The sequence below is a fragment of the Ylistrum balloti genome, unplaced genomic scaffold (assembly GCF_031769215.1).
Source record: "Ylistrum balloti isolate Yb309-2 unplaced genomic scaffold, AGI_CSIRO_Ybal_v1 Utg371268, whole genome shotgun sequence".
NCBI classification, from domain to species: domain Eukaryota; kingdom Metazoa; phylum Mollusca; class Bivalvia; order Pectinida; family Pectinidae; genus Ylistrum; species Ylistrum balloti.
The window spans coordinates 788,252-802,635 of record NW_026782683.1 but is presented as its reverse complement, the minus strand read 5'-3'; the positions used below and the strand labels follow the sequence as shown (position 1 = coordinate 802,635).

Below are 14,384 nucleotides of genomic sequence, written 5' to 3'. Positions count from 1 at the left end.
TTTGAATTACATTAAAAAATAAAACGGTATTAACCTTCGATAAATCACTTCGCAGTGTACATAGATTCCATCCTCATCCATCAGACCTGCTTCACTAAACAAGGCCTCCCTATCAATTTCAGACATCACTAAACAAGGCCTCCCTATCAATGTCAGACATCACTAAACAAGGCCTCCATATCAATGTCAGACATCACTAAACAAGGCCTCCTTATCAATGTCAGACATCACTAAACAAAGCCTCCCTATCAATGTCAGACATCACTAAACAAGACCTCCCTGTCAATGTCAGACATCACTAAACAATGCCTCCCTATCAATGTCAGACCTACATCACTAAACAAAGCCTCCCTATCAATGTCAGACATCACTAAACAAGATCTCCCTATCAATGTCAGACCTACATCACTAAACAAGGCCTCCCTATCAATGTCAGATCTACATCACTTAACGAGGATGTAAGATGTCTGGAATGCAGGTTGCAGCTGCACCAAAGCCAAAAATGTTGCAAAGCCTGTGTTCTACATTCTGGATTATTCTTCCAAGGTATACGAGATGAAATCTGGGAGATCTTTCATAACCTGAATATTTCTTTAACGTCTCGAATCAATCGGAAGAGCGTCGTTTCAGATCGCCTGTGGCAAAGTGTTAAGCAGAGTGAAGCGCTAGGCATCTCCAACCAGTACCACTTTTTGACGACATCCAGACCTGAACGCGGTAGTAGGGGGAACTAGTGTTCAGCACCTCTACTCTCTAAAGCCAAACACACACACACGCACCCACACCCTCACACACACGCACGCACACACGCACGCACACACACACACACACACACACACACACACACCACCACCACCACCACCACCACCACCCACCCCCACACCCACACACACCACACACACCACACACACACACACACACACACACACACACACACACACACACACACACACACACACACACACACTCCCCCTCCCCCACCCCCACCCCCATTCCCCCACCCCACACACACACACACACACACGCACACAGACACACACACACACAAACACACCCACACTCAATATGAAATAAGTATTCCCATGGTCAATGGACAGTGTCGAGACAACCTATCTAGGTATAATCCACCCCAAAAAGTCAGTATACAACACGATCTTAATCAACATCAGGAAAGGTGCGATAAACAGCTTTATGGAAATTGGTCTCCACGGCAAAATGAAACTGGCTACACAACGGAGAGTTGGGCGGCTAATTCAACGTCGATACATCGAGAAATATTGTAAAGATTATAAGACTCTTTCATATGCGTGTATGTAGGATAGGGATATTCCACCCGAGGGTCACAAAATATAGTGAAACCCGAGGCGGCTCTGCCGAGGGTTTTACCATATTTTGTAACCCCGATGGTGGAATATCCCTATCCTACATACACACATAATGAAAGAGTCTTTTTCTCTCTCTTATCTTTACCAAAATTTTGGGAAAAGGACAGTCGGTCGGCCATTATCTTCATTTTTTTCATTTTTTTAATCCAAAGTTTTTATAAAAAAACGAACTGGATATTCTTAATGATCATACCCATATTTTGCAAACTTTTAGTTTGCTGTCAAATTTCAAACCATTTTCCGGTATATTGCACGATGAATATATTATTCGCAGATAAAAAAAAAATGATCTCTGTTTGATTATATAGTATGTGTAAGTAAACATCCGCGAAAAGAAATTGTTCCGTCAAATACTTCAAAGAAATCAACAAGGAACGGATTTTTATAATTCAACATATATTTTTATCATCAAAATCACATATTTGATCATTTTAAGAAATATATCAATGTATCGTTTTACTGTTTTAACATTTTTTCAAAATACTGTGACGCTGACATGACGTCACCATAGTCAAAGGAATTCCATTCATAAATTCAAGGCGTGACGTCACACGATCTCCTACGCCGAGTCGCTGTCGCTCTCGATCACCATGATTCGACGACGTTTGGGTGGTGGAACATTTGTGGTGATATTTACGGTGATTTGGCAATTTTCAATGTGAGAACCAGCAAACAAGGATTCGATGTGAGTTTCAGATTGTTTCTGTGATACAGGATTGTAGGTGTTAACCGTGTTTTCTTGTTGTGATGACGATGGTAAGCACACTGTGACATCAGATGTAGGCCTAGTAACTGTTGAAGTTGATGAAATGGTGGCAGAGGATGGTGTTCGGTTTGATGGAATTAATTCGGAGCTTTTTATGTTTGACAACATATTGGAAATCACGTACTTCTGTCTGTCATTCAGTGTCCTGTAATTATTCATCGACTGTGTGTTTTCATGACCCGTGACATAAACCTGCAAGGTATCGGGTACATAGTTGTCGGTCATTTTTTGTACAAGGGATTTTCGGACGCTGTAAGAGTTGTCTCCCCTGAACACAGATTACTCCGCGCACTTGTTTGCCCATGTAAGATAGAATTTTCTTACATAGCTTTCTTACATGAGCAAACTCTATCCAATATGGCGGGATATGAGAGAAAACATGGTCTTTGTGAAATACAGATACAGTCGCATGAACAAACTGCCTCTACATTTTTCTTGGTAGTCAGTTTGTAATTCGGAACATTTTCTTCGGGTTGGTAATGTCATTAGAATAGAGATTCTTGGTCGATTCCTTGCCATCCCGTACAGTACGTACGTCAGTGCTAGTACGCTCCCCACTGGTCATTTGTCTGATGAAGGTGACCGTGTAGATCTCGTACACTACGTACGTCAGTGCTAGTACGCTCCCCACTGATCATTTGTATGACACTCAAGTCTTCTACTGTTGTGTTTCAAGAACTATTGTCTGTTGTTGTGTTGTATGTTCATGCGGACATGATTTTTGGTCACGTGATTCCCTAACTTGTGATTGGAAGTTATGATTTACGAAATTGGCTGGTTGCCCACTGTCTAGTAGGTAAGTGATACATTCTAGAACATCCAAAAGTTGTACTACGTAATATCTTCCATTTAGATTGTTACTTTTGAGATAGTTCATGGCCTTATCTCTGATAATTGTTTACAAGATTTCCCGTACTGTGCTTGTTAGACGGTTGTGTCTATAGCTCTGAGTATAGACGTACAATATCAGTCGGTATTACACACGTACGTCATTGTTTTGGATTTACTGTACTTTATTTTGCAGTTTTTGTTTTGCAGTTGTCATATTATCTGATTGGAAAATAGTCGATCTGGTTTATTTTCCGTGTAACTATTCAGGAGTCTCTGAATCTTCCTTGTTGTTCATATCTCCCCCCCCCCCCCCCCCCACACACGCCCCCCCCCCCCCCCCCCCCCCCCACCCACCCACCCACACACACACGCTTCCTTGCTTCAGTCGACTTTAAGTTGAATTGTGATTCTGTTGACATGTGATCTTTTCTTCTTGTTCTCAAAGACGGTTTTGTACCCTAACATAATGTCGCTACCGTAACATAATATCACTACAATGTCACTACCGTAATTTAATGTCACTACAATGTCATTACCGTAACATGATGTCACTACAATGTCACTACCGTAACATAATGTCACTACAATGTCATTACCGTAACATAATGTCACTACAATGTGACTACCGTAACATAATGTCACTACAATGTGACTACCGTAACATAATGTCACCACAATGTGACTACCGTAATATAATGTCACTACCGCAACATAATGTCACTACAATGTCACTACCGTAATTTAATGTCACTACCGCAACATAATGTCACTACAATGTTACTACCGTAACGTCTGTTTATAGCTGCTCTCTTAGTTTCATGTTAAATAAAATGCGATGTAAATGTATTTATCATATATCCAAATAATAAGAAACACAACAGCGTAACAAAATTAAAATTGAATTTAATAGAAGTTTTCAGAACAGAACATTTTTTTAAAATCAACCTCAAAGTTCATCATTTTAGATTTTGTTTAATTCATAATCTTATTTTATGTTTGTTTTCTGTCCGACATTGATCTTCTTCCTATCATAATACCAGCATCTTACAGACATGGATATTTGATAGAAAACAAAAATTAGAAAAGAATTAAAAGTGACACAATACCGCAAATGCCCATTCACAGAAATAGAAACAAAAATAAAAAATCAAGATGACACAAAACCTCAAATCTCAGTTAAAAAACAAAACAAAAACACAAGAATTTAGATTACGATATAGTGACACGATACCGCAAATCCCCATTAAAGAAACAAATTTTTGGGAAATTCCTGTCGCGTTGACTTGCTGTTCATATCTAAGAATGAACAATGACAGAAAACATCATTCAGTTAATAAAAGGAATTTTCTCAAATAAAAGAGAAGTTTCAATTGTACCCAAACTTGCCCCTTTTTTCTGGAATAGTCGAGACATGGCTCGCCGTCTATCGTCTTGTCCAAATCAAAAGTGAGTTTTAAGGGAGGTAACTCATTCATAACTGATACATATATTATTGTCTTTGTTGATTAGAGACGTGTAATGAATATCAACTTTATGAAATGTATATTGATTTACCTAAATATCTTTTTCTTTTAAAAACTGTTTTTCACAAACTTCCCTTACCCTCGCTAATTATTCATATGATAATTTCTTTCGTCGTTTCTCTCAAATCACACTTCAATATCTAGAGTGTTCATCATATGTCTTAGGAAAAAAAATAAAGCATATATTCTTCAGAGATTACAGTTGATTTGATACTTCCTTGATTTAGACAATTAAATGTTTACGTTGTTAACATGGTTTGTGATGAAATGAAAGACGCACTTTGTTTCATAATCTGGCTGAATTAGAAGTAGATTTGAATTTAGAGCTTCTTTTGTTTAGTAGTATTGATCTTTCTGAGGACCTAAACTATTTTGTCTTTAGACATGTGCAAAATTTCATTAAATCCAGCAAAAAATTTTAAAGGTTCTTACACAATGATGTATTTATGACTGTGTGTGAATGCTTAATATGTATAATTTATGTTTAAGCCTATGTCTTTTTAAGCATGTATTTGAAAATGTATGATGGGAGAGGACTCCAATAAGTTGTAATAACTTGTGCCCAATTCCCTTGTTCAAATTTATTTTGGCAATAACATATGTTTAAACTTACAAAAAAACTTGTGATGTAACGGAATTATTCATAATATTCGTTACCGCCTTCTTTAATTAAGGGGAGAAAACTCATTTCGCCTACTGCCGCAGATCAAAATCGCCTCACTTCGTGTGATCACACCAGTTTGTATCGTGGATATATCTATATTGATTTTCAATAAATAAAATTCCTCAGTAGTTTCCGCTGTGGATATACTAAATGACGTTCTAGATTACTATGAATTATATGAAGTAAAATATGCTAAACTGTCCTGTAACTGGCGCCGCCATTGTCGGAATACACCTGCCACGTATATTTTAGACAGTGACAGAAAACGGCTGTATCTTAGCAGGTGCGGTAATTCGACAGAATTACTCTGAATTTACTTAAGCCTCAAGTTTAGGAATATAAAAAGTTGGTGAACTAAGTGATTTTACATGTTTTAATGAACAAGTTGATTTATGAAAATTTATGAAGTCGCTGTTATATTCGAACTACGTGTATTTCCACGCAGAGCAATCGTTTTGGCAGCCGTCACCAAGCGTAACGTTAATGTCAGTTAAACACAGATTTAACAACAAAATGCTTAGGTTTCAATAGTCCGATTTTCTATCAGTTTTGCAGGATCAATCAGTGCAGAGACGTATGTATCACGTATATATGTGTTATATATGTATATATATGTCTCTGGTCAGTGTGATAAAATATAACCTGTATTTTGGCTCAGGACAGAAAGATAAAAGTGGTTCGCTAGAGACTCGCTATTTTCGTCTATCTTCACACTCACCAACAATACAGCTTATAACTTAAAACACTGATCATGTATTCTCTATTTAATATACGTATGATACAGAGTCTTTATATTACAATCATGATCTACTGCAAAGTTTTTTTTATAAATGAAAATCAATCATAAAAATATTCTTTCTAATACTTTCGAAATTTTATTATGCAGAAACAATACTAATAAGTGTAAATAGCACAAAAGTTGGGAAATTACGCAGTTTTTTAATACCATTTATTTAAGGCCGGTATACAATATGATATATATCGTAAATAAATGGTGATAGTCCAGGTGTAAATAGTTTAAACATGCATTTTGTGTTTTATAAAAAAAGTTAAAAGAAATTCTTTGTCACAAAAGTTAGCACAATCAAATTTGTAATTATAATGCTTTCTAGTCTGCTACTTATTAATTTGATTGGTTCTGTACGAATACCACAGGCCAGTTCAGTAACAACATGACAGGTGCCCGCTCGCTTTTATATCTTGTTGGTGTATATATTGTGTACGTATTATGTACCCTTTGTGTCAATTTAAAGTCAGAATACCTTATCCGGTCATCTTTGTCATAGTCTTTACCTGTGTACAGGTAAAATTTCACCTTTTATAACCTTGTTTATTAGTATCCAGGTAACATAGAACTGTCATGCGCACTTTGCCTACCCGGATGTACGAATACGGTAAACTTATGAATATTCATGTTTATTGACTGTGTCGAGCTAGCCGATACTCGAAGACATTGCACAAGGAACTAAGACGAGTCACAGAACTTTCGATATTTTGAGGACACACTTACAACTTCAATATGTGACAAGCACGTTAAAATGGATGTAAATGTATAGATAGTTCATCGTGTCCAAAACAGAGCTGGTCTCTTGTTCAGTAGTGTGATTTTGTTGTTGTTTATTTTTTGTACCCGGTCGTCGTGTTGTGCTGCAAGCGGGACTTGCTCACAGATATCCACGGAACGCGATGACCACGTTTGTGAAATTATGTTTAACATTGGTGGTGATGTGCTGGTCACATCACTCCCTAGTTTCAGGTAAGTTGATTATCATACAGGTAAACGTGTTTTGAATTTACTAATATATATGCATTTAACATTTTGTATATCGGGTTAGACTTGCTATAGTCCGTAAACTGTTAAGATTTTGCTAGGGTCTGTTGAAGCGCAGTTGATTTTTAAGTTTTGTTTCTAATTCCGTAAGGAGTTATTTGTCTTGCCATGTGTGGATAACTAAGATTGTACACCACGCTCGTTAGTGAATAGCACCTTTTAATACAAATTAAACCTTAGAGTCAAACAATCGATTAAACTGCATCATACAGCTGTTTCGTCCTTAGATGATGATGATTAGACCTAAATTTTAAGTCTAGACAGCGACTGAGGAAAATCTAAAGTGATCGAAAGTGGAATAAAAATTTAGAAGGGGAGGCCCACAAGTCCTACAATGAAATAAATTTTATAATTTTCATATATTGTATATTAGATAATTTGAGAACAGTGACAAAAGACACACAAGTGACTGACTAATTTGTGCAGTCTCGTGTGTATAAGTGACTTATTTGTCTCATCACATGTGTACAGAGGACAATTTTACTCCTTTTTTCTGTAAATTAGTGAAATGAATAATTAAATGTTGTCATATTTATTTGGCAATAAGGCCATGCCCGCTAAAATCCTCACCATATAGTTTATTTTGATGTACAATAATTCGCTATTGCTATAGAATAAAATTCTGATAACACAACCAATAGAAAGTTAGAGTGTGACAATGACTACGTAGTCACCTTCATCTTATATCACACCCAATAGAAGATTAGAGTGTGACAATGACTACGTAGTCACCTTCATCTTATATCACACCCAGTAGAAAGTTAGAGTGTGACAATGACTACGTAGTCACCTTCATCTTATATCACACCCAGTAGAAAGAGTGTGAGAGTGTGACCTTCAATGACTACGTAGTCACCTTCATCTTATATCACAACCAATAGAAAGTTAGAGTGTGACAATGACTACGTAGTCACCTTCATCTTATATCACACCCAGTAGAAAGTTAGAGTGTGACAATGACTACGTAGTCACCTTCATCTTATATCACAACCAATAGAAAGTTAGAGTGTGACAATGACTACGTAGTCACCTTCATCTTATATCACACCCAGTAGAAAGTTAGAGTGTGACAATGACTGTCACCTTCATCTTATATCACACCCAATAGAAAGTTAGAGTGTGACAATGACTACGTAGTCACCTTCATCTTATATCACACCCAGTAGAAAGTTAGAGTGTGACAATGACTAAGTCACCTTCATCTTATATCACAACCAATAGAAAGTTAGAGTGTGACAATGACGTAGTCACCTTCATCTTATATCACACCCAGTAGAAGATTAGAGTGTGACCAATAGAACCTTCATCTTATATCACACCCAGTAGAAAGTTAGAGTGTGACAATATCACACCCAGTAGAAGATTAGAGTGTGACAATGACTACGTAGTCACCTTCATCTTATATCACAACCAATAGAAAGTTAGAGTGTGACAATGACTACGTAGTCACCTTCATCTTATATCACAACCAATAGAAAGTTAGAGTGTGACAATGACTACGTAGTCACCTTCATCTTATATCACACCCAGTAGAAGATTAGAGTGTGACAATGACTACGTAGTCACCTTCATCTTATATCACAACCAATAGAAAGTTAGAGTGTGACAATGACTACGTAGTCACCTTCATCTTATAGTCACCTTCATCTTATATCACACCCAATAGAAGATTAGAGTGTGACAATGACTACGTAGTCACCTTCATCTTATATCACACCCAGTAGAAAGTTAGAGTGTGACCAATGACTACGTAGTCACCTTCATCTTATATCACACCCAGTAGAAGATTAGAGTGTGACAATGACTACGTAGTCACCTTCATCTTATATCACACCCAGTAGAAGATTAGAGTGTGACAATGACTACACGGGCAGCACCTTCATCTTATAACACAACCAGTAGAAGATTAGAGTGTGATGTTTTGTTGACTAACCGGGCAGCACCTTCATCAGACAAATGACCAGTGTGGATCGTACTTGCATTAATGTACATAGTGCTATCTGTTACAGATGTTAAGGAATCAGCCATATTTTTGACTGTACTATCATCCTTTGTACAAAAATTGTACTGAACCTGTGGAAATGATAGGATTCTGTCCCAATTTGGACTGATGCATACATGAGTGAAAGGGAATCAATTTTGTATAAACGGCGGGGGATTGGGGGTGGGGGTTTGGTCTGAAGCAATTTTTCTGAGTGGTTAATCTGACTTCTGTTTGACTATAAGGTCGGGAACCAAAAGAGAAATTATTTCAGAATTTGTATGTCATGTGTAACTGAAATTCTTTTTGAAATGACAGAATAGCTGAATCAGTCGGGTGAGATGGTGAATGATGCAAGCCCCTTTGGCCTCTTATTATGCCTGTTTAGCCCAAATGAAGGTTCAGCAATGCCAGAGCTATAGACCAATATTTATCAATGCCAACATGTTAGAATTATTCACGGTCAAGTATGACTGAGGGATTGTTGAAAATAAACATATTTATATCTTCATGTTCATATATATATTTGATAAAAGTTTACCATCAGGAGTGTTAATTCTGTATTGTGGGTTTCATTGGCTATCTGACATTAATGATAACCTTAGCAACATGAAGGTCAGTAAAGGTCAGTGTTACTACATGTAATATACACTAGTTTGCTATATTTTGTACATGTTTATATACTAGTCACTTTGTAAGATTTGTCGGAGGGATATGTACAATTTGATTGAGGGTGCTTGTCATTAATTTTAATTACTTGATGGTATTTGAACATAGTCAACTTACACATGAAAAAATATGTGTCTTTGGTACTACTACCATAACACCGTATAACAAACAGTCTGATCAATTACTGCTGTAGACCGTACAATGTTTTACATTTATTATGTACTTTTTAATTAACAGGTATAATTGTACAAAACATGAAAACTAGATATGCTTTGTTGATGTGTCAATACATCATTACCTTCTGATAGTCAGAAATGTGAGGAATCCCTAGATGAGGCCAAACTCTCTGTAGGGTTATCTGATCATTCTGTTTACAGACAATGGATGTTAGATATACTAGTTACTGGTAAATGCTTGTGCTGACATCAGAGGCATTAGCACTGGCCATATATTCCCTTGGTAGAATCAGGAACATTTACCGTAGTGGTAGTAATTCTCTAGGCCTGATTAGGTAGGGTAGAATCAGGAACATTTACCGTAGTGGTAGTAATTCTCTAGGCCTGATTAGGTAGGGTAGAATCAGAGACATTTACCGTAGTACTGGTAATTCTCTAGGCCTGATTATGGAGGGGAGAATCAGGGATGTTTACTGTAGTACTGGTAATTCTCTAGACCTTATTATGGAGGGGAGAATCAGGGACGTTTACCATAGTACTGGTAATTCTCTAGGCCTGATTATGGAGGGGAGAATCAGGGACATTTACTGTAGTACTGGTAATTCTCTAGGCCTGATTAGGTAGGGTAGAATCAGGGATGTTTACTGTAGGACTGGTAATTCTCTAGCCCTGATTATGTAGCAGAGAATCAGGGATGTTTACCGTAGTACTGGTAATTCTCAAGACCTGATTATGGAGGGGAGAATCGGGGACGCTTACTGTACTACTGGTAATTCTTTAGGCCTGTTTATGGAGGGGAGAATCAGGGACGTTTACCATAGTACTGGTAATTCTCTAGGCCTGATTATGGAGGGGAGAATCAGGGACATTTACTGTAGTACTGGTAATTCTCTAGTCCTGATTATGGAGGGGAGAATCAGGGACATTTACTGTAGTACTGATAATTCTCTAGGCCTGATTATCGAGGGTAGAATCAGGGATGTTTATTGTACTACTGGTAATTCTCTAGGCCTGATTATGTAGCGGAGAATCAGGGATGTTTACCGTAGTACTGGTAATTATCTAGACCTGATTATGTAGCGGAGAATCAGGGACGTTTACCATAATGCTGGTAATTCTCTAGACCTGATTATGTAGGGAAGAATCAGGAACATTTACCGTAGTACTGGTAGTTCTGTAGCTCTGGTTATGGATGGGGAGGATCAATTCTCTAGCTCAGTAGATGAGAATTGAGGGACATTTACTTCAGTACTAACAATTCTTAAAGCAAAAAGAGGGGATTGTGAACGAGGGAGAGAGACATTTACTATTTCTCTAGACCTCTAGGAGAGATCTTAAAATCATTGTTTCAGGTGTATAAGAATATTTTGAAGATATTTGGATAGACAATTCTGTGTTTTATTTCAGTGTAACAGCTAAGCTTTATCTAACATTAGTGACATAGTTGTGTCTACAAAGACTGCAAATTCTTGTTTATTTTGATACAATATTGATTACAATATTTTTGGTTTTGTATAATTGTTTACAGTATGTTATGTATGTTAAGATTGGAATATACTGACACAAATGTATGGATACATGTTAATTGATGATTACTGTACGGTTATGGTTTTACGATAGGTGTTACTCAGACTACATGGGCGACTGTGACAAACTAGTTCTACATTAATTCATAACACTTATCTGTTATTGTGTAGACTTGTATATTGTACAAATACTGTCTCTCGCTATATATACATGTAGTAATGTTCTCACATCAGCTACTAATGTATGAGCCAGTTTGATTATAGTTTGGTATAAATGTAGATCCACACTGTGTAAACACTTCAGAATGTTGTCAGCTCATGTATTTTAAATGATAACTTCTTCTGGTCTTGGTGGTAAAATTACCCGTAAATTGTTGGTATGAAGTACATGTATCAGGTTTGTATTTGATTTCGGATTCTGACCTCCCTATATTTCAATACTACAGACTGTACCTGACTGACACCATACAAGTATATAGGACATATATAAATTACAAATGAAGGCACTTATCATTACTTACAATTTAAGTTTATCACTGGTGACTTGTAAAACTCCTCATTGATACACATAGATATCTATTAAATTTTCTCTTAAACTACAAAAAATTCTTCAATATTTAATTTTAAGGAAGATAAGGTATAACCTTTTATATCCTTTTCTATTTAGATTTGATTGATAATTCTTACCTCCCCTGTTTGGCGGAGTGATAATTCTTACCTCTCCAGTTCGGGGAGTGATAATTCTTACCTCCCCTGTTCGAGGGAATGATAACTCTTACCTCCCCTGTTCGAGGGAATGATAATTCTTACTTCCCTGTTCGGGGGAGTGATAACTTACCTCCCCTGTTCGGGGGAGTGATAATTCTTACCTCCCCTGTTCGGGGGAGTGATAATTCTTAACGCCCGTGTTCGAGGGAATGCTAATTCTTACCTCCCCTGTTCGAGGGAATGATAATTCTTACCTCCCCTGTTCGGGAGAGTGATAATTCTTACCTCCCCTGTTTGGCGGAGTGATAATTCTTACCTCTCCAGTTCGGGGAGTGATAATTCTTACCTCCCCTGTTCAAGGGAATGATAATTCTTACTCCCCTGTTCGGGGGAGTGATAATTCTTACCTCCCCTGTTCAGGGGAATGATAATTCTTACTTCCTTGTTCGGGGGATTGATAATTCCTACCTCCCCTGTTTGGGGGAGTGATAATTTCTACCTCCCCATTTCGGGGGAGTGATAATTCTTACCTCCCCTGTTCGGGGGAGTGATAATTCTTAACGCCCCTGTTCGAGGGAATGCTAATTCTTACCTCCCCTGTTCGAGGGAATGATAATTCTTACCTCCCCTGTTCGGGGGAGTGATAATTCTTAACTCCCCTGTTCGGGGGAGTGATAATTCTTTCCTCCCCTGTTCGAGAGAATGATAATTCTTACTTCCCTGTTTGAGGGAATGATAATTCTTATTTCCTGTTCGAGGGAGAGATAATTCTTACCTCCCCTGTTCGAGGGAATGATAATTCTTACTTCCCTGTTCGGGGGAGTGATAATTCTTAACTCCCCTGTTCGGGGGAGTGATTATTCTTACCTCCCCTGTTCGAGGGAATGATGATTCTTACCTCCCCTGTTCTGGGGAGTGATAATTCTTACCTTCCCTGTTCGAGGGAATGATGATTCTTACTTCCCTGTTTGGGGGAGTGATATTCCTTCTCCCCTGTATGGCGGAGTGATAATTCTTACCTCCCCTGTTCTGGGGAGTGATAATTCTTACCTCCCCTGTTCGAGGGAATGATGATTCTTACTTCCCTGTTTGGGGGAGTGATATTCCTGCTCCCCTGTATGGCAGAGTGATAATTCTTACCTCCCCTGTTCGAGGGAGTGATAATTCTTACCTCCCCTGTTCGAGGGAATGATAATTCTTAACTACCCTGTTCTGGGGAGTGATAATTCTTACCTCCCCTGTTCGAGGGAATGATAATTCTTACTTCCCTGTTCTGGGGAGTGATAATTCTTAACTCCCCTGTTCGAGGGAATGATAATTCTTAACTACCCTGTTCTGGGGAGAGATAATTCTTACCTCCCCTGTTCGAGGGAATGATAATTCTTACTTCCCTGTTCGGGGGAGTGATAATTCTTAACTCCCCTGTTCGGGGGAGTGATTATTCTTACCTCCCCTGTTCGAGGGAATGATGATTCTTACCTCCCCTGTTCTGGGGAGTGATAATTCTTACCTTCCCTGTTCGAGGGAATGATGATTCTTACTTCCCTGTTTGGGGGAGTGATATTCCTTTTCCCCTGTATGGCGGAGTGATAATTCTTACCTCCCCTGTTCTGGGGAGTGATAATTCTTACCTCCCCTGTTCGAGGGAATGATGATTCTTACTTCCCTGTTTGGGGGAGTGATATTCCTGCTCCCCTGTATGGCAGAGTGATAATTCTTACCTCCCCTGTTCGAGGGAGTGATAATTCTTACTTCCCCTGTTAGGGGGAGTGATAAATCTTACCTCCTCAGTTCAGGAGAACATTTGGAATGGTCTGATAAAAAAATGTAGCTCAAAAAGTAATATTTTAATATGTTTCTAAAGGAGATATGTAAATGTACTCTCCAAGACTTGAGGTATTGAAGGCACATCTACTACATCTAACAGTAAGAAATGATATAAGCTTACATTGATAACTTCATGGATCAGGCTAAACATTTACAACAAATCAGGTTCATTTTAGTAAAGGTCAAGGTCATACAGTTATACAATAGTACTATAATAAATTGTTTTTGTTCTCAGGGTAGATATTAAGATCTACATCTACAATTATACATATACCTTTACATATGTATATAGTAATACATTGTACTTGATTACCTTATAAAAATTCTAATTTTTTTCATCAGAATTAAGAATTGTGAATTCTATTATCTTAAAAACAATTTCATGTTTTCAAGTATAAAGTCAATTTTAAGGCCATTGTTATGTCAGAAATCAAATTTTGCTGATGCTCTCATTGTAAGGATGAGTTATCTACAGAAAAACCACAATATCATACACT

General features: G+C 37.7%; 1 protein-coding gene across 1 annotated transcript in view; it reads left to right on the top strand.

The window, feature by feature from the left end:
• Positions 1-463: 463 nt before the first annotated feature.
• LOC132561707 (uncharacterized) overlaps positions 464-14,384 on the top strand; it is a 161,663-nt gene continuing 147,742 nt past the window's right edge. Inside the window, exon 1 of the mRNA XM_060226406.1 lies at positions 464-546. Coding sequence (XP_060082389.1) covers positions 464-546 — 83 coding nt within the window. The remainder of the gene's footprint in view (positions 547-14,384) is intronic.